Source organism: Mastigoproctus giganteus, chromosome 9, assembly GCF_048544385.1.
Source record: "Mastigoproctus giganteus isolate SK-2022 chromosome 9, ASM4854438v1, whole genome shotgun sequence".
Taxonomy (NCBI): Eukaryota; Metazoa; Arthropoda; class Arachnida; order Uropygi; family Thelyphonidae; genus Mastigoproctus; species Mastigoproctus giganteus.
The window spans coordinates 128,695,504-128,722,036 of NC_143583.1; the positions used below are offsets into that span (position 1 = coordinate 128,695,504).

The window sequence follows — 26,533 nt, forward strand, 5'->3', positions numbered from 1 at the left end:
TAGCATGCAATATTTAAAATAAAAAGTGATAAATGCCTCTTAAGTGTTTTTTAATACACTCATTGACGCATCATCCTGTATTGTATGACGCAATTACACCAGGCCATGAATTTTAGGGTGACAAACCGACTAGCTGTGAAAAGTATTTATAATTTCGAAAAAGGTAATCAGAATGTTATTAAAGTGTATAAGCCATGATTGATGCAATTGTGAGAAGGAACACTTAGCGTGGGTTCTTAAATTTAATTCTCTCTCATCTCCCTTTCTTTCGTTTATCACTATTTTGAATTCACCTTGAATTTTGTCAAGTATTCGTAAAATACATATAGTCAGTGTTCGTCTCTGCGGATGTGTTTAGGGGTCTTAAACTTAAAATTTTTAATTATAACTAAATAATGATGAAAAAGATGTATAGTTTTAAATGCTCCTAGGCAGTATAGAAATCATGTAATTGCACATATATGTAACCCCCTGAACAATCTATCTTCGAATAAACTCGAAACGTTTGATTAAGTAATTTTATTATTTAATTTATTATTATTTTGGTTCGTATAGTAACAGGATCCAAATAACAGTGGGCTCCACTCTAGTAATTGTAAAGAAGGTGCTGCGCATAATATCATATAATTTCTTGGGTTTGACTTCGGCCTCTGTTTACTCTTTCTATCTCTATCGTACTCTATGAGTGTAATATTATGTTTTTATGACTGTAATGAAAAAAAAAATAATAATATATATATATATATATATATATATATATATATATATATATTCAATATAAACAACAAGGAAAAATATATTTGACCTTATTATCCTTTTAGTAATTATTTTACTCTGATCCTTTTTTTTTTCTTTGTGTCATAAATACTTTTAATAACCTTCATTGTACCTCTTGATAACTAAAACAGTTAGACATTTTTTTTTTTTTTTTCTGAATAGAGCTATGGCTATTTTACTATGGTCTCCATAAATGGTAACGACTTATCTATTCGTGTTTTGACAGGATAATAACTTTAAAATTATATTATAAATGAATAACACTTAACTCACAATGTATGATACTGTATTTTAATTCTGTCTCATATTGTTTGATTTGTAAGTGCGTTCGTGACAAAACTTAAGGAAGGTATTCTCTGAGACAAAATGCATGTGTAAAACTGGAGAAATATGCCATATACAATTTTTATTCACTCTTTTAGTAAATGTGTATATAATTTCTATAAAAGGCCCGCAATATGCAAATTGCACTCTCCTGTATTTAATTAAATTCTTCTATTTTAAACAGGTTTGAATAATAATTTTCATTCTTAAATTTACCAAGTGAGAGAATGCATCTGATAGATTTTATTTTCTAGGACTCTACAACATGGCAAAGAGATGCCATCTGGATGATTTTCAGTTATGGAGAACTGCTGGAAGGATGTAGAAGGACCGACTACATTTGGAGTTTGGTGAGACCCACTGTGTCGGTGAGAGCTACTGTACCACTGCATGCAGTGTCTTCGTAGGTTTAAAAAAAGGGAAGTATATGGTAAGAGAAGATAGAAGTTTTATCCTTCAGTTTGCGTTGCTCTAGAAATTTCACTAGACAGCTCGTTTATTGAAGCCAAGTTCTGTTCCATGATGAATCTAACTCTATTGGTTCTAAATAGTTCTCCTAGAGTATAAACGCAAAACTTAATGATTCCTGGAGCGACGGTGGTGTTCGATAAGTCCTCCAATTTATGGGAAAAGGAACAGTTTTAGTGTGGGTGGTAAGTATCAACATTAATGGCTTTACACATAGTGCCGTCACTTGGTAAAACTTCTATCCCGGCCAAGTCTACTTTCAGCACCAAGTGCTATTGCTTTTTTTTGTTTGTTTTGTTTCTTAGGACATTTGGAGCACTATTTCGATGACAAAGCCCGTCCCTGACAACTAGTCAGCCAGTACCTCGAGCTGGTTCCGTTTACTCCCCTCTATGTCTTCATTCTATATTACCGATCAGAAACATAGACATAAAATTTTAAAATTATTTGTAAGGCCGTTCCGAGTTGTAATAAAAATGAACCTTCGATTCGTGTTTATGGCCAATAACACACTTCCCTATAGGGTTCGTTTTGTGGTTCACAACGTGGCTGAGTTAGTCAGTCTTAAGGGAGAGGATCGCATGTTTTTTCTCTTCGTGAAACTCGAAGTTTTGTCCAGCAAATAGCCAACCGAAGGATACACGCAATTATAGGCATAATATACTATCACTATACTATATAATATACTGTCGCTATCCCTATACATGAACTCTGTTATGGCGCGTCTTAGAGAGACGAATTGCAAGTTGCTATCCTTCCCCAAGAACCCAACATAAACTAAAATTGTCTTAAAAGAAAAATTAGATTCATCCCACTGATGTCTTGAATAATCTTGTTGACAGTATGATGTCTCGATATCATTTAGCAGCGAGGGATTACTTCCTCTTTTTTTAATACTATGTAACCAGCTTGAATTTTTTTATGATTTTAACGTATGATTATTCTTTCATGGAATGTACTTTGTGTTTTGGTGGATTTTAGAACATATAAGTAAATAACTCTTGACTTATTCATTTATAGATATTTTACATAAAATTTTATTGAATTCTGGATCCTAATAATATTTCGAAAATATATAGCTTCTTTAATTTTTGCATATGAATGTACTTAGAGTAAGTTCTTGAAGAATTATATATTTATCTACAATACAGGAATATTATCCCTATATATATATAAATTTTGACATATTATTACATATATTATTAATAAGAAGAGTAAATATATATATATATATATATATATATATATATATATATATATATATATATAGAATATTATTAGAAAAAGTAAATCAATCCAATAATAATACCATCATGGACCTAAAAAAAAAAAACGCAAAAAAAAAAAAATATTATTATCGCTTTTTACCGACAATCTAGATGACCTCAACTGGGGCCAACCACCCAGAATGAAGGCAAAAAACGACAAGAAGTTCTCTGTTTCTGTGATGATCAATATATGCTAAGTAATTTAAATCTAAACCAAATATAAACCAGTATAGGTCAAATATAAATCGAATATAAATAAATCGAATGATGATAAAAATTAAGAAAAATTTTGAAATATTAGAATCAAAGGTAAGAAATATAAGTAAAATATAAATGTAAGCATATATTAATCATCGTTGACCCGACAGAGAACGTAATTTAATGATTAAAATAAGATTAAATATATAATACATACTACAGTTGACCGTATCTAGGACATAATGTAATAGTCGACAAAATAATATGTGGTGCCCCCTATGTATTGCATGATTGCTTGCAACTGCATTAACCCATAAATATTAGTTATTGTCTTTTTAACTTTCTTTCTTTCCTTTTTTTATCACTAATATAACTATATATATATATAAGAAGAGTAAAAAAATTAGAGATTATAGATGAGATAGTATTATTGCGTTTTCCGGGCAACTAAGGCCTCACCATATTTTTTCTGTAAACTGGGTCTGTATGTTTTAGTTTGGACTGCTTTCTTGAGTGAAAAATTCGATTGTCTAGAAGTAACAGCATGAATCCACCTCAGAGTCCGACTCTGCATGGTGTGAAAAAGCCCATTATAATTCCTCCCATCTTGAGAATTCGAAATCAGTCCTTTTCTATATGGTGTGGATGGTGCTATCTGCGAAGATATTGACAGCATTGTGTAATACAAAAGAGTACATGGTCAGATTATTCGGATTCAAGGGAAGAGAGCAACTGTTTTCATAATAATGCTTAGTTATGCCTGTAGTTTATTTATTATTATTATTTTTTGGTTTGTGGCACGGGAATTATTAGAATAGTAAACAGTTTTTACGTGAGCCTTCTAATTTTACTAAACTGGGTGTGAGTTTGTATCAGTAGCTGATTATTAAAATCAATTTTTCTTACGATATTTGTATTAAAAGATCGAATCTGCAAGGCTTAAAAATAAGAAGAGTATAGGAATTCTGGTGACACAAAATTTTATTCAAATTTTGTAATCTAATGATCAATGTAAAATCTAAAGGGGAATCTTGCTTCTCATTCGCAGTTTTTAAAAATTATAATATAATGGAAAATAGTTCGGTGATTTAAAGACTCAGAATTATTCCATAATATTGAGTTTTTACTTATATTCCCTTAATATTATTACAGAATCATAGTACCGCATCTCAATTTTGACATATATAGCCTCTTTCAGGGATATCACTGCATGCCTATATTCCACACAGCGTATGTATAATCAAAAAAGTGACAGCAGCAGGTGGTATCATCTCTTTCACTTTTGTTAATCTGTGGATACATACGCTCAATAATAATGCAAAAATTTCAGCCAAGAAATCGATATAAGATACAAAGGAAGTCCCGCGTTTCGTTCACTAAAATTTAAAAGTGTATTATGATGTAAAAAAGCTTTGTGATTTAAATGAAATTATTGCATAACGCCTTACTGTTATTTGTGCTTATTATTCCAGGAACACAATGCAGCATCTCTGTTTCTGACCGCGACAGTCTATTTTCACCATTTCACCGCACGAGGGCGCTCCACGAAGCATTTATATAAGCAAAAAAGCCCGCAGCAGGTTGTGTCATCTGTTTCACTTCGTTCGGTGGTTGTTATATCTGGGTGTGATACATTTTGTTGGGTTTAGAATGTCGGATGCTAAATGGCTGCCATTGGAATCAAATCCAGATGTAAGTTTCTAATGCAACCTTTATTTCTCTGTTTCTTTTAAGTTTAAGTGAGATTCATATTGGAGTTTAAATTCTAATGGCTGTATCTCTTTTCTTCTCCTTTTCCATAGGTAATGAAAAAGGTGAGTCATCTCATTCGTGCACGCTTATGTGAAGCTAGTTGGCGACGGGGAGACGGCCTAGAGATGTATTGATCGATAGATGTCTACGAAACATTCCTCATGAGCTTATTAATGTCTACCCGGATCACGTTTCATTTTGATGAATATATATATTTTCTTATTTTAGTACAGACATCTTAATTTATAATAAGAGACCCATGATCCTTATCTTCAAACCGTATGAAGTTTGTTGTAACTTCCAGAAACCTATTTTTTTAGGTTGAATAATATTAGTATATTTATTTTTCATTCTGGTAATGTTGAAACGGGAAATTAAATTCTGTAAGAAATTTTATTTGAATTAACTCTCCAAATCCACCAAGTGTGACTGGGAAATTGTATCATGGTTATTTTTGCATAGTTTAACCATTTTTCGTTTTTTTTAATTTGACGTATGTGATAACTTTAATATAAGCCCTTGAAATAACCTAGCTGGTTACGTGTTGCCACCCTGAAGTTGTGACTTTTCCTATTTAAGGTGAGACCACAATGCAAATTTAAGTTCCTGTTATTGAAAGAGTCCCTTCCTCTTGATTAGAAGAAAACATAAAAAAACTACTGAAGAATTAGTTTACATAACTTTTTAAGCTTGTTTTATTTTTACTATCCTGTAATAAAGCAAGCATTTTATTTTATTTTATTTAAAAATTTTTTTTTTTTATACAGGGTGTCCCAAAAGTCACTGTGTATTTTGATGATGAAACAGTGATTTTCAAATTTCATTATGACAAGTATTCTTTTTTACATAGAACATGATTATTTCTAATGTGTTAGAGATGTAAATTTTTTAATGTTTTCTTTTCAGACCCATAATTCATGATGAATGTTCAAGAGCGATTTTTTGTTGTAACATACTGCATCAAAGGAATGAAGTTTTGTGAAATTAGGGAAAGATTTTCAAGGAGATTTCATAGTCCCCTTCGAACAGACAATGCAATTCGTGCACTGGTGAATAAGTTTTTAAAATAACTGGGTCTGTGCGCGATGAGGAGAGATGTGGATACCCGAGGGCAGAACATGAAAGCAATGAATCAATTCGAGAAATGTTCGAAGAGGACCCAATATTAATAGTTATGGAGGGATCTCGAAGGCTGAATATACCTGAGACATCAGTTCACAGAATTTTGCATTCGACACTGAAAAAGCCCTACTACATCCAACCGTTGAGTGACCTGCATGAACATTTCATGTTGAGCAGCAATATGAGCAGAACTTGTCAATCAAATCCAAAATAACAACTTAATGGACCACACTATGAAACTTGAATCTTTCCCTAATTTCTCAAAACTTCATTCCTTTGAGGGATGTTACAACAAAAATTTGCACTTTAGCATTCATCATGAATTTAAGAGTCTGAAAAGAAAACATTAATAAAAATTATAATAACATCTCTAACACATTAGAAATATCTTTTTTATATAAAAAAGAATAAATATCCTTGTCATAATGAAATTTATTTGAAAATCGCACTGTTTCACCAAAATACACAGTGATTTTTGGGAGACTCCCTGTACTTTTCTTAGGGAATGTGTGCAATTTATTTTTTAGGCCAGTTAACTTTTAATTCAGTCTTAAAGATCTTTTTAAAAGAGGAAAAACCAACTACATGAAAATATAGTCTTTATATTTGCAAGTCTTAAACTTGTAGGGATAATTCTTAATCCAGCTAATAAAATCATGAATTCATGATTTTATCTGAGGTGGTGTTAAATTTCCATAAAAATTTGAATTATCCTTTTGAAGTAAGCTGTTTGCATTATGAATCATCTAATCTCCTTTAAGAAATTGAAAGCATATATTACTATATGCCCTGGATATTACATCCATTTTGTGGAATTGGCCATTCTCAGTTATGTAGCCAAATTGTAGTTCTAGCAGAGGAGGAACTGGACGAACTTTTAGAGGGAATGGTTGTGTGAAATTGTTTATTTTTTTGGCTGATGCTACACAATCTCATGCACTTGCTTTCTTGTATCACATGCTTCTATTACTAATAAATTTTAAATAAGAATTTATTGGATAAAAGGAAGAATAATAGAAGAACTAAAAGTAATAAAAAGAACAAATATACACAAATAATTTTGGTGTGACGTACTCCTTTATCAATGTTAAGGGGGAAAAAATCATTCTATAACATTGTTACGGAAGATCAAATGACCATTAGACATGTGACAAAGTATTTGAAAAAGATAAAAGAATACAGACTGGTGTGTGACTATCAGGGGGAGAGATCTGAACATGCAAGCCTAAGAAAAATAGGAGTGTAAAAGAAAATGAGGGAAATAAGAAAGGAAGCATCAGACTACATGATACTTCCTCCGTTAGATTTCTGTGTTCAGATTCTCCCATCTCTTCCTGGTTTTCACTTCCAGTGCATTTTTTTTTTTTATATCTGCTTGTCATGATCCTTCTGTAATAATGATTGTGCCTCTTATGAAAAAACAAGTTTTTAGTGCTTTTATTCTTTTTCTTTATTCTATGTTGTTAACACTTTTGTCTGTTAACTTAAGTTCTTTAAATATGTTTTATCAGCATATATTTTAAAAAGTTATTTTGTAGCAAACTATAGTTCTGTCCATCAGCCTAGGAGGTTGAGAGTTACATTTGTTGATTATGATTGAAATCAGATTTGAAGTTACTCATTGTCAGGGGCTCCCATCTGGTGAGTATGGGCTTGGTACACCCAAGGTGTACCAAGCCCATACCACTTGAGCTGAATATCATCATTCTTATCTTTCTTGGATTCCCTTCTGACTTCTCTCTCTCACTCAGGGTAACTCCAACTGTTTTTGGCTGGTGCAGCAAAGGCCTCAGGCTTCCTTGCTCCATATGGCTAATAATAATAATTTTGCTTCTTAGACATCCCAAAAAAAAAAAAAATATATATATATATATATATATATATATATATATATATATATATATATATATATATAGAGGTTGCAAAAGTAGTATACATGTTTTTATTATGTAAAAAACAAACATGTTGATGATTATAAAGTTATGATTATTTTATTATTATTACAATAGCTTTATTAAGTCACAATAAGGATGACATACAAATTGCAATTAAGTACAATCTCTTAAGTACTCAAATTGTTTGCCTTCAGCATTTACACATTCCTGTACTCCAGTTTCTACACTCAAGCACACTTTGGCACGGAGGTCTTTATTGTTATCAATTTCTTGGCACGCTTCTCTTATGAATGGGATCATGTCATCAACAGTGTGGTTTCTTTAAAATACTTTATCTTTGATAACACTCCGAAAAAAGTTCATTCAGGTGAAGTAGGCGCCTCCGTAGCCAGGTGGGAAAGAGCAGCAGTGCGTAGCACACGCTTCTTGATTAGACCAGGGTTCGAGCCCGTCACCACCAAATACGGAGGATGCAGAAAGGTCAGGGAATGACCACCTCATATCTCAGAGCAATATGGCCTTAGTTGCTAATGCTCCTAAAAACCAAATAACAAACAAACAAATCATTAGCATGCTGTGGTTGTAATTATGGTATAACAGTGTCCTTCAGCATGTTATGATACAGGTTTTGGTTTACAGTTGTACTGAAAAAGATAGGTCCAATGACCCCTTTACATGAAAGGACTGCCCAAACTGTAACCCCAGGTTGATTCAATTGTTACATGTAGGTGTTCTGTTGAACACTAGACACAGTTGTGCCTATTAAGTTTATAAAATTTGCTTTGTCAGACTAAAAAATTTTTCGAATGATGCCATCACCTTGTCTTTCTTCATTCAAAACTACCTTGCAGAATTGTAAACGGTGATCCTGATCATCCTCTAATAATCCATGAATTAATCTTGGTCAATACATTTTCAAACCTAAATGTTGCATTACATGACCCAAAGATCTGCAGGGAATGCCTAACTCACTAGAAGCTCTTTTTTTTATTTTCGTGGGCATTTGAGTAAATGCCACAGCAACTAACATTTCATTTTCAGGGGTAGTAACACTGACTGGTCGACCACACTTTGGCGTATTATAGATGGACCCAGTCTGATCAAATTTATCGCATATTCTGTAGATTGTTAGCCTACTTGGTGGTGCTGTATCAAACACTTCACCCCATTTCTGTCGAACCTTTTCAGCATTCTGTCTTCCAGTATTGTTTGATTATCCTCTTTCATTGGTTAAATTACCAGCCATAATTATCTGGAAAACAATTTTTAAAAAAATTCATAAATAAGGAATGCAAAATAATAAGATATATTTAAAGATTTAATTTCTCAGACTCAAAACTGTGTACCTACTTTTGCACCCCCTGTGTGTGTGTGTGAAATTCTAAATAATACAATCAATTGCCTTTGATAAAAAATTTATGAAAGAAAAGTAATTCTGGATGCAGCTGCAAAAATGCATTGATTTGCTATTAATATATTATCTATATTGCTTATTTCAATACTTGTACATATTAAAAATGTATATTATTACATTATGCATAAACTAGAGGTTTGTATACTATATATCTTTATTTTTTATTTAATTTTTTTTCTTTTGTTCTGTATAATATTTTTCATGAGTAATTTAAGAGAACCATTGTGAACCTTCTGGGTTGACACTACTGGCCGTTCTGCTTTTTACTTCTACTTTTCCTGTATTTGTAAAGTTTATTGAATTTTTTTTTTTTTTTTGTTACAGTTAAAATGTTTGTTATCAAATATTCCCTTTTGAAGCAGATAATTTTTACTAAAATCCAGCATGTTTTGAAAAATTCATGCTGAGAAGAGGCTGTGTGAGTGAGGAGCCATATGAAATTAGTGATGTCATAATTACAGATTGTTTATTAGAAAATCTTTTGAACATAAAGGCAAGTAAGACTTTCAGAGTTGATGGCATATACCCTGCAGTTTTGAGAGTGTGTTGGAACCATTGAGATTAATTATGAGGGCATCTTTGGACTTGGAGGAGATTCCTTTTGGATTGAGAAATTCCAATGTATCACCAATACATAAAAGTGGTTGTAGGAGTGAAGCTGGTAACTACAAACTGGCTAGTCTGACTTCAGTGGTAGGAAAAATCTTAAGAGCTAATGATTAAGAGTGTAATCCAGTGACACTTAGATAGATATGACATTTTGAAGGACACACAACATGGCTTTAAGGGTAAATCATGCTTGACTAACTTAGGTGGGCTATTTTGACACAGTTATTCACGAGCTGGATTTAGGGCACAACCTCGACAGTTTATTCGGATTTTAATAAAACATTCGACTCTGTCCCTCGTGAGAGGTTGAGTTACTGGTAAGATTCTAAGAGGATTGCTGGGTGACTGCAAGGCAGAAGGTAGAGGGTTGTGATTAATGAATATCCTTCATATTGGTGCAAAGTCAGGAGTTGGAGTCCAAGGATTGGACTACCGTTGTTTCTCATTTTCATAAATGACATAGGCAAAGAGATAGAAAGCATGATGTCAAAATTTGCAGATGATTTAAACCTTTGCAGAGTTTTAATGATCAATGCCAGGCTGTTCACCCTTCAGGATGATTTGAACAAACTTCCAAGGTGGTCAGAGAAGTGACAGCTATGTTTTAATGCTGCTAAATGCAAGGTTTTACATTTGGGAATGACAGCCTACAAAAATTATACATTTGGTGGGGCTGAATTAAGAACAGTGGAAGAGGAAAGGGATCTGGGAGTTTACATTATGGTCAGATATGAATTTTTCTGGCAGCACTAGGAAAGCCCACAGTGTCCTACTTATGATTTATCGACCATTATCCTGTAACGATGGGAAGTCATAATCCCACTGTATAAGGCAATTGTAAGACTACATTTGGAATACTGTGTTCAAGTATGGAGACCTTATTTGAAAAAAGACAGTTTCATGAAAGCATCCAAAGATGGGCAACTTGAATGGTGGAATCGACGGAAGGATGACCATTGAGGAAAGTATTATGTGGGCTACAGAGCTTGGCAACCGGGCACCTCGGAGGTAACTTAATTGAGGTTTACAAGACTCTGAGAGGGATTAGTAAAATAATTGGAGGTGGAATTCTTACTGTTATAAAGAATTCCAAAACTAGGGGTCATAGGGGTCTTATTGAGTATAAAGCCTTGAATGGTTTGAGCATGCTCAATGCTGATGGGATTTTTCCTCTTGTTCAGAATAATCACCTGAGAGGGCATAAATTCAAATTGAGGAAAGGCAGTTGTAGCATAGATGTGTGGAAGTTTGCCTTTAGCCAGCGGCAGTTGATTGGTGGAACAGACTTCCATCTGTTGTGGAAGTCGATAGCTTAAATAAATTTAAGGCTGAACTAGATAAGCATTTGGAGTGACCGGATGGGTGAAATGTGAAGGTTTATTTATTTTATTTATTTTTTTTTGCTAGTTCTATAAGTTGCTTTCTTGCAGCATATGCTTCAACTAATGCTAATAAATTCAAATTACAGGGCTTGAGATTTTTATTAAATTGTAGGAAGTTTTCTTTTAGCCAGGGAATTGTCTATTGCTAGAACAAGTTGCCCTTGCAGGTATTTGTGGCTAACAGTTTGAATAAATTCAAAGATCAACTGGATGGTTACCTGTGGGAAGAGGGAAGCATATAATTTGTGTTTTCTTATCTACTTGTTTTTTTTTCCCTTTGCCAGTGACTTCCTTGCACTGTGGCAAATATTACTACTGTATTGCCAATTTTAAAACCTATATCACTGATGCAAAGGAGTACTTATGACTTGACAGTGTCTGGAGAATGTGCATCATACAAAGGCATTGCTACAGAAGTTCTCAGAGTCAGACAGATGTGCCAGAGTATTTTAATATATAATTTTAAAGTGAAGCCCATTATCCTTGTTTTCACTGTCCCCCCCCATCAAAATAGTTTGTCAGATCTACCTTCCAGTTTCAAAAATTTGCCATTGGTACACAGAATTGATCTGGTATATCATAAGTTATGTCAGATCTTACATTTCTATCCTTCCTTGTCTCTTGACCTCTCCATCAGCTTGCAATGCCCATAAGCATCTATTGAATCATCCAATGTTCCAGTTTATCTCCTTCTTATTGGTCTTTTGCCCATCATTTTTTCTTCAGTTACGTATACTGAGGAAGAGTTTGAAGACATTTCCAATCCAGTTTTTTTTTTTTTTTTCATTATAGCCTTTACATTTTCTTCTACTTGCAGTTTCTTACTAAGGTCCCCATCTCACCCATTCAAGAATCCCCCACACTCACATCTTAAAAACTTCAGTTCTTTTGATATATTCTCCTTTATTGACATAGAAAAGCATTACACTTCATCTAGAATACTTAAATAACCTCCTTTTCCTTAACTTTATTCAATCTCCATTTAAGTTTTCTCTTTTCAAATGCTACCTTACCTATTGCAATTCTAGCTTTGATTACTTCTCCTGCCACCGCTTAGCAAACTGCTAAGAAGACCGGGAATCGGTTACCCATACTTTAAAATATTGAACTTGGCACATCACCCTTAAAAGGTTACTAACCCCTAGACTATCTCCTTAGTTTTAAAGGAGGAATATAACTTTCCTAAATTTGTACTGCAGATTTCAGTAATTCACTTTGTCATAATACATACAAAATTAAAGTTTGTACTTGTATCTTGTTAATTTTGCATTGATATCAGAAAACCAAGAAGATACTGAACATAACCAGGTTTATGAAACTTGGATACGTTAGTATCTTTTTTTTTTTTGTACAGGTAAAGATTTTCTCCTTCCTTCATATTTCTACAGAATTATTTTGTATACTAAAAGATTCTGTTGAGATACTGGCATTAGCAGAGGCATGATTCAAGAAAGCAAGCTTATGTAGCATCAACCAAAAGAAAAAACTTCCCATGCATCCATTTGCTCCTAAAGCTTTTCCACTTCTTCCTTGAATTTATTTAAGCTATCAACTTCCACGACAGACGGAAGTTTGTTCCAGAAATCAACTAGCCGCTGGCTAAAAGATTTTCTGAATATCTATTCTACAACTGTCTTTCCTCCTCAATTTGAATTTATGCTCCTTCAGGTTTCTAATATAAGCAAAAGGAAGAATTCCATCAGCATTGAGCCTGTTCAGCCCATTCAAGGCCTTATACACCTCAGTCAGATCACCTTGCAGGTACCTAGTCTCCAGATGTTGCAGTTTGCAGAACTTAAGCCTTTCTTAGTAAAAGCACCCCATTGTTCTGATCATCAATCTAGTTGCCCTTCTCTGTACTCATTCTAGCAACTCCACATTCTTCCTAAAGTGAGGCCTTATACAAGGGGATAATCACTTCCTTATCCCTGCTAGCAAAATTCCTTTATCACTGACAAGACTCTCGCAGGATAATTCAGAAACTTTTTTTTTGGCTGGTGCAGCATAAGCCTCACGCTCCCTTGCACCCTATGGCTAATAATAATAATTACTCCCAGGTCTTTTTCATTCTCCACTACCCTGAGTGTAGTACCTGTAGCAGTACCCAAACACACATAGTTGGTCCATGTGCAGTACATTGCATTTGTCAATGTAAAACTTCAGTTGCCACTTCTCTGCCCAACTTTTCTAGATCCTATTGCAGTAGCATACTGTTATGTGTCATTAACAACCCTGACAACCTTTGTATCATCTGCAAACTTTGACATTAAGCCTGATGTACCTTCATCAATATCATTATTGATGAAGGTACATCATAAATATACAAACCAACAATGGACCCAATACTGAACCCTGAGGACTCCACGAAGAGCAGTGTCCATTGATTACCACTGTATTTTCCCATTCAACCATCCTTTTATTCATTGTAGCAACTTTCCCTTGATGCCATACTGCTCCAGTTTGTAGAGTAGTCTTCCCTGTGCAACAGTATCAAAAGCTTTACTAAAATCCAAGTATATGATATCAAAATTATTTTTTGCATCCAGTTTCTTTGTGACCACATTGTGTCCAATCAGATTTAGTCAGACAACTTCCCTTTAACTAACCCATGCTGTGTCTGAATTATTAGTACAGTCTTGTCTAGATGATCCTGCAATGCTTCTTTAACCAGTGACTTCATTACTTCCTTTGATCCTCCTTTGTGAATTGGAGATACATTTGCACATCTCTGGTTTGTGGGGATCTCTTCTGAGTCCAACAGTGCTCTCATAATTATGGCTAAGGGTTTGCTTACTTCCTTTGCTTCATCTTTTAATATAACTGCATAGATCCCATCTACCCTACGTGCCTTTCTTATGTTTAACTTCAATTTCTCCTCCACTTTGCTCTCCGTTATTACAAAATCATTTAGCTCCCTGTTAGAGTTTAATAAGCTTCTGTTCTCCACTTCTCTACAGAATTCCTCATGTGTGAATGTAGATGTAAAATATTCATTGTTTGTCAGCTATCTGAGCAGGATCATCAACAGTAAAACCATTGATATCAAGTGGGCCAATCTGATTCATCCCCTTCTAGAGTTTATATAAGTAAAGAAGTCTTTGCTGTTTTCCTTTGCCAAAGGTGTTTCATAATCTCTTTGCTTGCCTGTCTCCTTTGTGACTTGATTACAGACTAGCTTATAATTTCCTGATAATTTATATGCATCCCATGCATTTTCTTCTCTGCCAAGAGTCTCATTAGTTCATCTGATATCCATTTGGGCCTAAAACTTAAACAGTATTTCTTAGTTGGTATGAAAAACCTAGTAGTTTCCAAGATTAATTCCTTGAATGCTTCCCATTTAAAATTTGCTGCTGGTAACATCAGTTGGTCCCACTGTTATATCATACTGTTAGGCAGTTCTACATTTCTCATAGCAGCTTTTGGACTTGTTACACCAAGCAGAAATTGACCTGCTTCAACTGGTCATTTTCTGTTAGGTGTAATGTATACAGCACTTTCTATGAAGTTTATCCTGGTTTGTCCCAGGATACTCTTTATAGAAAGGGTTGTCGCCTCCGTAGCCAGGTGGGCAGGAGCAGTAGTGCATAGCACACGCTTCTTGATTAGACCGGGGGTTCAAGCCCGTACCCACCAAATATGGAGGATGTGGCAGGTCAGGGAATGACCACCGCATATTCCCAGCCTGGATAAAGGGTGAGGGTTGGCATCGGTAAGGGCATCTGGCTGTAAAAATTGCTTGCCAAAACAATAAAAAAACGCTGACCCCATATATAATGGGAAAAGGCGAGGATAAATGTGTTAATGTGCAGTTTGCCTGGTTGAGGTTAGGCTATTAAGGATCTGTCTTTGGTATTTCTGATTCTTCACAGACTTGTAGAGGTTGCTGTCAGTTGCTTGGACTGTGGTATCTGCCTGGGGAGAAAGCAGTCACTAAAGGTTAGTCTATAATTCTCCTCAACCCAGACAAAATCTGGGTTGAGAGATAGGTAGTCATTTTGGCAGTTAGGATGAGGTGTCTTTCCATTACAAGGTTTGGCAGTTGGGCAAAGTTTAGTGAGGTCACCATCACAGCTGGTGTGGATGACAGTGTTTATGTGTAATCCAATGAAGGAGCCAGTATTTGGTGAAGTACATGCACTTGATGATGGTAGGGGCTGTGGATGCCCAAATTTCTGAGTCATATAACATGACTGAGTATACAGAAGCATATACATACTGAAGAGTCTCATCCAGATCCCTAATGTGGAGCAGTTGTTTGGTAGTCTAGCTTGTGTGGCAGAATTTCGTTTTGAGCTTGTCAATGTGGGGGATTTGAAGCTCAGTTTATAATAAATGGCATACTCCCAAGTCTATGCACTTTGACCAGTGGAAAGGGAATACAGTCTAGAGAAGCTTGGATTTCAGTGGGTTTGCACTTGAGAGGAAAGATGATTTGGCAGGGTTAATCAGGAGGCCAAATTGATAGAGATAGGATCCTAAGTCGTGTAACTTTTCATTGATCTTTTTATTATGTTTTAGATATGTTTGCCGAGATTAATCTGTGTATACAGCTTAATATCATTGGCATAGCAGAGTATGTCTTCTCTCTGTTGCATAGATGGAATAATAACTGCAGTAAATAATCCTCCAGAGAGGACTCCACCTTGAATCACTCTTGCATTGATCTTTCTCAAGATTGTCTTGATCTGCTGTAAGAAGAATGGTTCTGTCAGAAAGCAGGGTTGTGATAAAGCACAACATGTCACCTTTTATGTAGAAATAATTTTCTAGGAGGTGAACAAGCGAGGGGATGCTGATTGAGTTGAAGGCAGCTTCCAGGTCAATGTACATGATGGCAAGCTCTGCTTTAGCTTCTAGTGCTCTGAGAATGGTGCTGGTTATGGATGTTAAATTGGTGACTGTGGATCTTCTGGGAAGATATTGCTGTCTCAGTAAGAGGTTGAATGCAGTAGAAGTAATAAGTTCATAAGCATATCCCTTTAATTCCATTTTTTTTTATCTGTATTCCCATCTATGTTTAATGTTTGTCAAAAGTCACTGATTGACACGTTACAAGTTACTGGGACTTGTAACAGAGAAGAAAAATGCATGGGATGCATATAAATTATCAAGCGACTCAGAAGTCTATGGCAGACATAAGCTGGTCTGTAATCAGGTCACAAAGGAGGTTAGGTAGGCGAAGGCAGATTACGAGAAATCCTAGCAAAAGATGCTAAGAAAAACAGCAAGGATTTCTTTACTTATATAAACTTTAAAAGGAAGGGGATGAATCTGATTCTTGATTTGATCTGCTGGTTGATCTGCTGATTGATGGTTCGACTGTTGATGATCCTGCTCAGATAGCAAACAAACTGAATGAGTATTTTGCATCTACATTCACACATGAGGAGTTATTAAGGTTTGAAAATGGCAGAAGGTTATCAAATTGTAGCAGGATATTTAATGATTTTGTAATAACTGAGCAAACTGGAAGAGAAATTGTTGAAGTTAAACATAAGAAAAGCACCTGGGGTGGATGGGATCTATCCAGTTATATTAAAGGAGGTGGCAAAGCAACTAAGCAAACCCTTAGCCATAATTACGAGAGCATCCTTGAACTCGGAAGGTTCCCACGGACTGAAGATGTGCAAATGTATCCCCAATTCACAAAGGGGATCAAAGGGTGACACTAGTAATTACAGACCAGTTAGTTTAACTTCTGTTCCGGGTAAAATAATGGAGTCACTGATTAAAGATTAATTGCAGGATCATCTAGACAAGACTGCAGCAATAATTCAGACACAGCATGGGTTTGTTAAGGGAAAGTCTTGTCTGACAAATTTGATATAGGATATTATAATGTGGTTACAAAGGAACTGGATGCAAAAAATAATTTTGATATCATATATTTGGATTTCAGGAAAGCTTTTGACACTGTTGCGCATGGAAGACTATTGTACAAATTGGAGCAGAATGGTATTAAGGGTAAGTTGCTACAATGGATAGAAGTGGGAGAAGACAGAGGGTAGTAATCACTGGGTGCTGCTCTTTGTGGACTAATGTTATTAGTGGAGTCCCACAGGGTTCGGTGTTGGGTCCACTGTTTTGTATATTTATCAATGATATTGATGAAGGTATATCAGGCTTAATGTCAAAGTTTGCAGATGATACAAAGGTTGGCAGGGTTGTTAATGACAGTAATGGCAGTGTGCTACTGCAACAGGATCTAGATAATTTGGGCAGATGGGCTAAGAAGTGGCAACTGAAGTTTAACCATGACAAATGCGAAGTACTGCATATGAGTAGAAGTAACCCCAAAGAAACGTACCAACTGTGTGGTACTACACTTAAGGTAGTAGAAAATGAAAAAGACCTGGGAGTAATTGTTCAATCAGATATGAAGTTTTCTGAGCAATGTGACAGGCTGCCAGGGCAGGTCATAGGGTTTTGTCAATGATATATAGTAATTTTGCTAGCAGGCAAAAGGAGGCGATTGTCCCTCTGTCTGTATAAGGCAATGGTTAGGCCACGCCTTGAGTACTGCGTACAGGTCTGGAAGCCTCATTTTAGGAAGGATGTAGATTTGCTTGAGCATGTACAGAGAAGGGCAACAAGATTGGTGAGGGGAATGAAGGGAGCCGCTTACCAAGAGAGGCTTAAGTTCTGAAAATTGCAGTGGCTGGAGACTAGGCACCTGTGCGGTGATCTGATTGAGGTGTATAAGGCCTTGAATGGATTGAGCACGCTGAATTCTGATGGGATCCTTCCACTTGTTCAGATTATGAAACTAAGGGGGCATAAATTCAAATTAAGAAAGAACAGATGTAGAATAGATGTGCGGAAATTTGCCTTTAGCCAGCAGGTGGTTAATTGCTGGAACAAGCTTCCATCTGTCGTTGTGGAAGTTGATAGGTTGAATAAATTTAAGGAGGAACTGGACAGGCATTTGGAGGGAATGGTGTGGGTTTTTTTTTTTTTTTGGCTGATGCTGCATAAGCTCATACACTTGCTTTCTTGCATCACATGCCACTACTACAATTACAGAAGGATACTAGCCCATTCTAACTAAAGAACAGATCATTGCTTTACAATCATTTCTATGCCACAGAATCCTTTTGCAAACAATTCTTTCATAACCCCAATATATTTAAACAGTAATAGGTATGTGTACATAAATAAAATCAATAATGAAACATTTGCAGGACCTCTAAGATCCCACTCTGTGAATCATAGGGTTTTGTGAAACAAACATTGTTTTTCTGATCTAGATCACTTGAAGTTGTGTTTGTGCAAGAGTCAATTTCCTGTGAATTACCAACAGACCCTTTATTTCTTATAAGAACATGGAATTTTGGCAATATTGCTCATTCATGGCAATCTTTTAAACATTTAAAAAGATTTTTATTCTCCTTAATCAGAGCATGATAGGCTTATTTAATAAGACTAACTTTCACAAGTTAACTTAATTCCTTAAATTGAGATTATGGTATTGTAATCAAGACATTATAAACTGACATAGTAAGAGAATTCCTAGTCTCATAATTTCATCTGATATCCATTTAGGTCTAAACTTTAAATAGTATCCTTTACTTGGTATAAAAAGCTTGGTGACTTCTAAGATTATTTCTCTGACTGCCTCCCATTTACAATTTGCAGTTGGTAACATTACTTTTCCCCACCAAAAGGAACTTCAACTGTCTAAGACCACTGCAGTCAACTTTACAAAAGAAAAATCCCTTTTCCTTTTATGTTCAAGTAGATCTCATATCAATATATTTTGTTCACTGCTTTAGTGGTTCCTTTATCTGGATGTTCAGTATGAAGAGTCACTGCAACAAGAGTATTGCTTTCTCTTGTCTCTCTAATATATTGGTAGTATGAACCAGAGCTGTAATGCTCAATATGTTCTATGTTGATATCAATATTTTTAAAATAATAAGAGAAGTTTACCTCAATATAATACGTAGAACACTTCCGTATGATACTCTCCAGCAATTAAAACGAAAAAATCGCAAGTCTTACATTACAGTAAAAAATAAATAAAACATTTGAACACAATTAAAAATTTAATTAATTTAAAAAATTAATGAAAAAAATTGCAAAAACGATTTTCCTTCCTGAAGCTGATGATGCTTTGACTGTATGTTGTGATCACAGGAATGAAAATTGGTGTAGGAAATAATTATCCAGTAAATCTACAAAAGCCGTGCTACTGTCTGAGTGATTAACCCACAAGATTCAATCAATATCTGGAAAAATTAAGTCCCCCCCCCATTTATAAGATATTCTGATTTACTGGCCCACTATTTGCCTGTATAGTTGGTTGTACTTGTCACAGGCATTAGGCATATAATACACTCCTATCCTGTTTGTTTTCCCAGTGCTTATGTCACACAACTAAGTTTGTTTCAAAAGTGCTAAATATCTGAAGAATATAGGATTTCTTGTTTAGACAAACCATTGCTTTAGTATTAATCTAAAGTGAATTTGCCATGTTTACAGATTAACCTTTCTCATATTCCAGATTCTCTTGCTAAAGTCTTCAAAGGCTGCTTGCACAATTCACCTTGATTCATGGTATTCGAATTGCTTAATCAGATATAATTATTTGAAAATACAAATTGAGAAACACTGATAATAACACTTGTCTCCTTTCGTGAATGGTCTTAGGGTATTTATTTCCTGTGATCAAAAGTTTTATTTGATGATCTAATGTTGTCTAAATTCATTAGACATGCAGTCTTGTTCAGAGTTTTGGGAGTACTGACTGGTGCTTGTGTGGGGTATGTTCAAAAATGCATTAACATGAATCTCTGAATATGATCCACGATAGCAATTAATATAGTATAAGGATAAGTTAATATAAGAACCCAAATTATTATGACCAGCAAAATTGATTAATGCAGATTTCTGGCCACAGAAATTTCTCTCGTGTAAGCTTGATTAAATAAGTGCTTTCAGGTCTGCTTGTGTGCCAGTCATTCTGATTCATGGTAATTATTGTTAGCAATTGGCTGCTTGTCTCTTCTTTTAAGTTTAGTTCCTTTTTATAGGATTGAGTATTTTGTGTTTTCAGTTGATAAAAAATCTGCTTCCTTGAGGAATGTTGGATTTGTTTTGCTGCATACTGTATTCATATGAAGACATTTAAGGCTCAAGGTATTTATTTATTAGATTGCTGAAATAATTTATAAACAAAAATATAAACATTCTTTGTACATTAACGTTGCTTAAATAAAATTAAAGTAAAAAATTTTCACCAGTAGTATTATGAATGCCTTCTGTATAAGTTGTGATTATTATTAGCCATATGGTGCCTGGGTGTGCCAAGCCCATACTCACCATATGAGAGTCCCTGGAGTGAGATATTGTCAGTTAGAAACTATATTGAGCAGCTGCTTTTCCATGTATATTGAGATGTTTAAATATCTAAACTTTAATATACACTTAAGTTAGTTATAAACCAGTTATACAAATATATTAACAAAAATCAGTAGCTTTCGGGACACGTGTCCCTTTGTCAACTGAAATATATTTTTGTTAATATATTTGTATAACTGGTTTATAACTAACTTAAGTGTATATTAAACTATGGACCCCAGTACTCCAGGTCCATTCATTACTATATCTAAAGTTGCTACTTAAATTGTATTTCCTTGTAGTTTCTCACTAACCTGGGAGTACCTTCACAGTGGGATGTAACAGATGTAATTGGGCTAGATGAAGAAGCTCTTCAGAGTGTACCTCGCCCAGTAGCAGCTTTACTTTTTCTCTTTCCCAGAAATGAAAAGGTAAGAATTAATTTATGTAGAAAGATAGATATATTTAGATTCTATATGGAATCTTCAGATATAATTGAATAAGCAGTCTTTGAAACTTTATGCTCCCAATTCTAATCTCCAGACTAATTTATTTTCCTTGATGATTTTAATGTTCACAATTCCATTCAGCTTCAGTTTTTTAGTTTACATTTCCAACTGGTAGAGATGCTGAGGCATTTTGTTATTACTAATGACCGTATACAACTTATTCAGCTTGGTCACGTACTCTTATTGGTTTCTCATTAACAACAACCCTTCAAAAAAGAACAGGTGTTTAACATATAGCAGCTTTTCTGTAATAGCATATGCTGAAAACTGTGATCATAATTTAAGACCTCTGCTAAGTAGATTTTCATTGTTTAAATTTTACTGTATTTGATATTTCTGTTTTAGACTTTAAGTATTGTTTGCATTTATGATTAGCTAGTCCATTTTTCCCAAAATGACAATTAGTCAAAGTAGGAGAATTTTTACTGCTGTTGTATTCATCCCACAATAAGTAAAATTTGTTAATATTATTTTATGTAATTCCTTAGGTGTATTATATTAATGAGTTTATTTATAAACATATTATAAATACTTTAACATTAAGTTTTTTTATTTTATAAGATTTATAACATAATTTATATATAAATAATCTTATACTACAGTAAACATCTGCTGTAGTAACTGGGAATAATATAGTATTATTATCATACTTCCATATCCATATAGTATTGATTATACTACACTGAAGTTTTTATCCCGTACATGATAGGGGGAAATTTGATGAGCCTTGTTAATGAATTTTGCCCTCAAAAGATTGGGAAAGGCTGATAGAGTAAATTTGTTTTTAGCAGGAGGTGTTTTTTTTTTTTTTTTTTTTTTTTTATTATAAATCAACAGGGATTACCTTTATTTTAGATATAGGAAGCTTCTTTTCCATCTCTCCTGGTCCAACTCATTAATAATTCTTGAGGATGGCAATATCTATTTTGTAAAGCAGGTGGGACATCTTCCCCACTGTCAGAACCGTAGTGTTCAGACCGTGCGGTCTCAACAATGAGCGCTCATGACTGCTGTCTACAAACACCATACTTCTGGCAGCACGGAAACCATTACTTGGATTGGCATAAAATTAGATTTTGAGGTCTAAACTGTTTAATAAATATGGACCGATTATTTCTTTCGGTCCTATAGCTGGACTTTAGAGTTTAATTTAGGGGTCTAATAAAATTGGATATGGGGGGAATTATTCAAAGGAATGTAGAGAATATCCCCCAAATTGGATATGGGGGGAGTAATCCCCCCCATATCCAATTTTATTAGACCCCTAAATTTAACTCTAAAGTCCAGCTATAGGACAGAAAGAAATAATCGGTCCATATTTATTAAACAGTTTAGACCTCAAAATCTAATTTTATGCCAATCCAAGTAATGGTTTCCGTGCTGCCAGAAGTATGGTGTTTGTAGACAGCAGTCATGAGCGCTCATTGTTGAGACCTCACGGTCTGAACACTATGGTTCTGACAGTGGGGAAGATGTCCCACCTGCTTTACAAAATAGATATCGCCATCCTCAAGAATTATTAATGAGTTGGACCAGGAGAGTTGGAAAAGAAGCTTCCTATATCTAAAATAAAGGTAATCCCTGTTGATTTATAATAGAATATAGGAATTATTGAGCACTTAATAGCTCTCAATTATCAAATTTTTTTTTTTTTTTTTTTTTTTTTATATATAGGGATGAGACTCCCTTAAATAGAAGGGATGCAAGAATGATTGCTATTGGGACAGTCCTAAGTTGACTGGAAAATGTAATTTTGGAGTAGGGATACACAGATTAATGGTAACCAGAAGCAAAGATGAAACTGATTCTTACAATACTTCTATTATGACATATGGTAGCCTTAAAAGCAAGGGGGAAGGGAATTAAAAGGCCTGATGGTAGGTCTTCATGGAATAAACAATTAAATGGGCTGTGTCAGTTACTAAGAACACAGTGTGTACTTAGTTATACAAATGTTAGGACCATGGTAAATAGACTTGAAATAAATCTGATTAAATCATCAGATTTAAATCTAGGAATATTAGAAACATGGTGCCATTCTGACAGAGGAGATTCACAACTTGAATGCAATGAGTATAATGTATACTTTTGTGATAATGCAGTCCCAGTCAATATGGCAACCCTGCCATATATGATGTGTAGATAAATTGAGGGGATGCAGAAGCCTATATACTCAACAAAGGCCAATGAGAGTAGTGATTTCCATATAGTGTACTGTTTAGTGACTGGCCTTTTAACTCAGGTAATTCATGTGAAGGGGTGAAATTCTGTTGTTTCAGATGCACATCAGTTTCAAAGTGGCATGCACAGTTCCATGTGTAATGCCAAGTTTTCTTAGTGTTTGTCACATAAAAACAAGTGAAAAGTGCACTGCCCTACCATTAATATCCGGACACCCCTCCATGAATGGGGAAACAGGTCCCATGCATGCAACATGTCACAGAACCTGATATAAATATGCACACTGGGCTTCGAACAGACAATTGCAAAAGTGGGCATGCAAGATGACACATTCAACAGAATGAAACTTCCAACATGGAATGATGGTGGGATGCCACATAAGCAAATGTTCTGTGCGAGATATCGCAGTCACTCTGGGGATCCCTATGTCAACGGTTAGTGATGTATGGAAGAGGAATGGGACTGAATCTGCCAAAAAACGGCCTGGTAAACCCTGAAAATTAACAGAATGGGACAAGAGAATTCTGCAAAGAACTGTGTACCCAAACCCTCTGTGAGGGTATTGGGACTAATGTCAGCACTAGTATAATATGAAGGGTCTCCATGGTATGGGTTACAATGGTTGTACAGCTGTTCACAAGCCATTGATCATCTTATCTAATGCTAGATGCCGGTTAGCATGATGTAAGGAGTGTACATCCTGGAGAGCAGTGGAAAACTGTCCTATGGACAGATGAGTCAAGGTTCGCACTACCAGTCTAATGGCCATTCCTGGGTGTGGCAAATGCCAGGGGAACAGTTCCTTCCTGATTGTATCCTCCCAATAAAGTTTGGTGGAGGCAGTGTAATGGTATGGGGCTGCTTTTCATTGTTTGGCTTGGGCTCATTAGTCGTTATCGACAAAACCATGATTTCTGCGCAATACCAGGACACCCTGGACAATAATGCACTTCCAACATTATGGCTACTTTGTGGAAGGCCCATACCTGTATCAGCAAGACAAAGCACCATGCCATACTGCTCGGGTTGTAACAGAGTGATTTGAGGACATGTGTGGGACACCCCATTATACAGTACACTTCACTTATTTTGATCACAAATAATGTTATCATTTATATAATGTTATCACTTTTAAGAAGTCGATTTTTTTTTTTTTATGTATTCATAAAAGCTAATAAGTAAAACTTATATTATACTCAGTGCTTTGGTTTTTTGCCTTGTCATGGTTCACACATGTGAAGTGATTAAGTAACATTCGTAGTTTGTTCTTGAACTCCACATTGCATATCCAGTTTACTGCTGTTTCATACACTGTGTGGTTGTCAGTGTAGTTTATCCATGAAAGAAGGATACTCCTATTGATCCAACTATTTTATAGTTGGATATTAACTCTTCTCTAATTCTTGATTTTAATATTTTCTTTGTTTTTAATGGTTTATGTGGATTTTTTCAGACATTGACAGTTTCATTTTTGTTGAATTTGAAATTCAATTTGAAATTATTGTCCATTATTTCAAAAGAAATAATGGACAATAAAATTAAAGTATTTTATAATGTCTGATTTTAATGTTTTTCTGTCCACTTCCATCTTTTTATGTACACATTTCCACTCTTCACCAATAAACAATGCTTAACAGCTGCATTTTTGTTTCATCAGTTATTGTTATCAATTAAGCTGTGTCCCAAAGTGATCAATAAGTGGCATCCATTGTATTAATAATCAGACTAGAAATTCTATCCATATTTTTACTTATGGTAAAACATTACATTCATCTTTCCAGTTTTAAAAGGCTTGCTTTGCACAGGCAGCTAAGATTTCTCAAATATTTATTGCCAATTCTTAAAGTGATGATCTTTGGATAATTCTCCTTTCAGGAGAAGAAAGGACTGGATTTTTTTAGGACCAAAGTTAGTCTTTCTCTGGGAAAAGATTCCACTGCTTTTATGCCCATCTCCAGTACTTGTATTTCCAGACAATAAAGCATATCTTTACTATAATAATTAATGATAAACACCAGCCAAGAAATTGAACTGAAAATTTACTATAAAATAAAATAATATACAGTGAAATGTGATGAAAATAAAAAATGTTAAATTATAGTTACAATATAATTTAAAATATAATTAAAAGCAGTAAAATTAGCTAAAATAAACTGGGTTAAAAACGATAAAACAATGAAATCTGGAGCTTTCGGAGAACTGCCGTCTCCCTCTTCAACAGCATTTTTTTTCAAAAGCATATCTTTGTTGGGATAACTTTTATGTTTCTTGGTAGCAGTGCTTTTTTTTTTTTTTTTGGGACGGTATGGAATACTGTCACCTTTATTAACAGTGTGTGACATTTGGATGCAGTGTACTTTGAAATTTGTAATATTCCATAAATTTTTTTTCATATATTTACCTACTGTTGAAATAAGCTTAAATTTATTTAACTAAATTTGCAATTTTTTACTGTCTATTGTTAAGATATTTTTTTATATAAAACTGTATAACCATTTTTATAATTCTAAATTACTCAGTCAGACCTCTGTTTAACAAAGTCCTTTTATAGCAAATTATAGTGTTAAAATATTTGAAAATTTTATTAAGTACAATACACAATTACATTTAATGAGAATTTTTTTTAAATAATTAATAAAATTTTAAAATGCTGTTTTAGTTCACTTTCCTCGCGGGCTGTAGGTTGGACGCCTCTGTGAATCAAAATGTAAGCGCCCTTTTCGAGAATTATAATTTTTTTTTTTTTTTTTTTTTTTTTTTTTTTTACCTTGACAAAACCCCCAGGGGCTCACACTGGTGAGTATGGGCTTGGCACACCCAGGGGCCTGAGCTGGATATAATCATTCTTCTCTTTCTTGGCAATTCCCTTCTACTTCTCTCTCTCAGGGTAACTTGAATTTTTTTTGGGTGGTGCAGCATAAGCCTTGGCTTCCTTGAACTATGTTGCTAGTAATAATAATAATAAATAATCTGTTTTGTGGGAGTGCGTTATCTGCATTTTTCAGTAAATTTTCCCTATCTCTGTCACAGTACCTGAATATCCAGACAGTTTCAAGAAAAAAAAAGAAATTCAAATTTAAGGACTATTGACGATACCAATGATGAGAAAAGGAAAAAGAGGACAAAGACGGTATTAATCCTTCTAAACATGAATTGTTGGCATTTGGTGAAAATTAAGTTAGAAAATTGTCAATTAGGTTACAGTTAAATGAAAGAGGTGGATTTCGGGGATACTTAATTGATAAAAAGGTTTCGGAAGAATTGAAGCATTTGATGAACTCTGAATAAGATA

General features: G+C 34.6%; 1 protein-coding gene across 1 annotated transcript in view; it reads left to right on the top strand.

The window, feature by feature from the left end:
• The first annotated feature begins 9,785 nt into the window (after positions 1 to 9,785).
• Positions 9,786 to 26,533, top strand: part of LOC150080721 (ubiquitin carboxyl-terminal hydrolase isozyme L3-like) — a 151,251-nt gene continuing 134,503 nt past the window's right edge. The window contains exons 1-2 of the mRNA XM_090380797.1: positions 9,786 to 9,911; positions 20,854 to 20,982. Of these exons, the coding sequence (XP_090236923.1) occupies positions 9,786 to 9,911; positions 20,854 to 20,982 (255 nt within the window). The remainder of the gene's footprint in view (positions 9,912 to 20,853; positions 20,983 to 26,533) is intronic.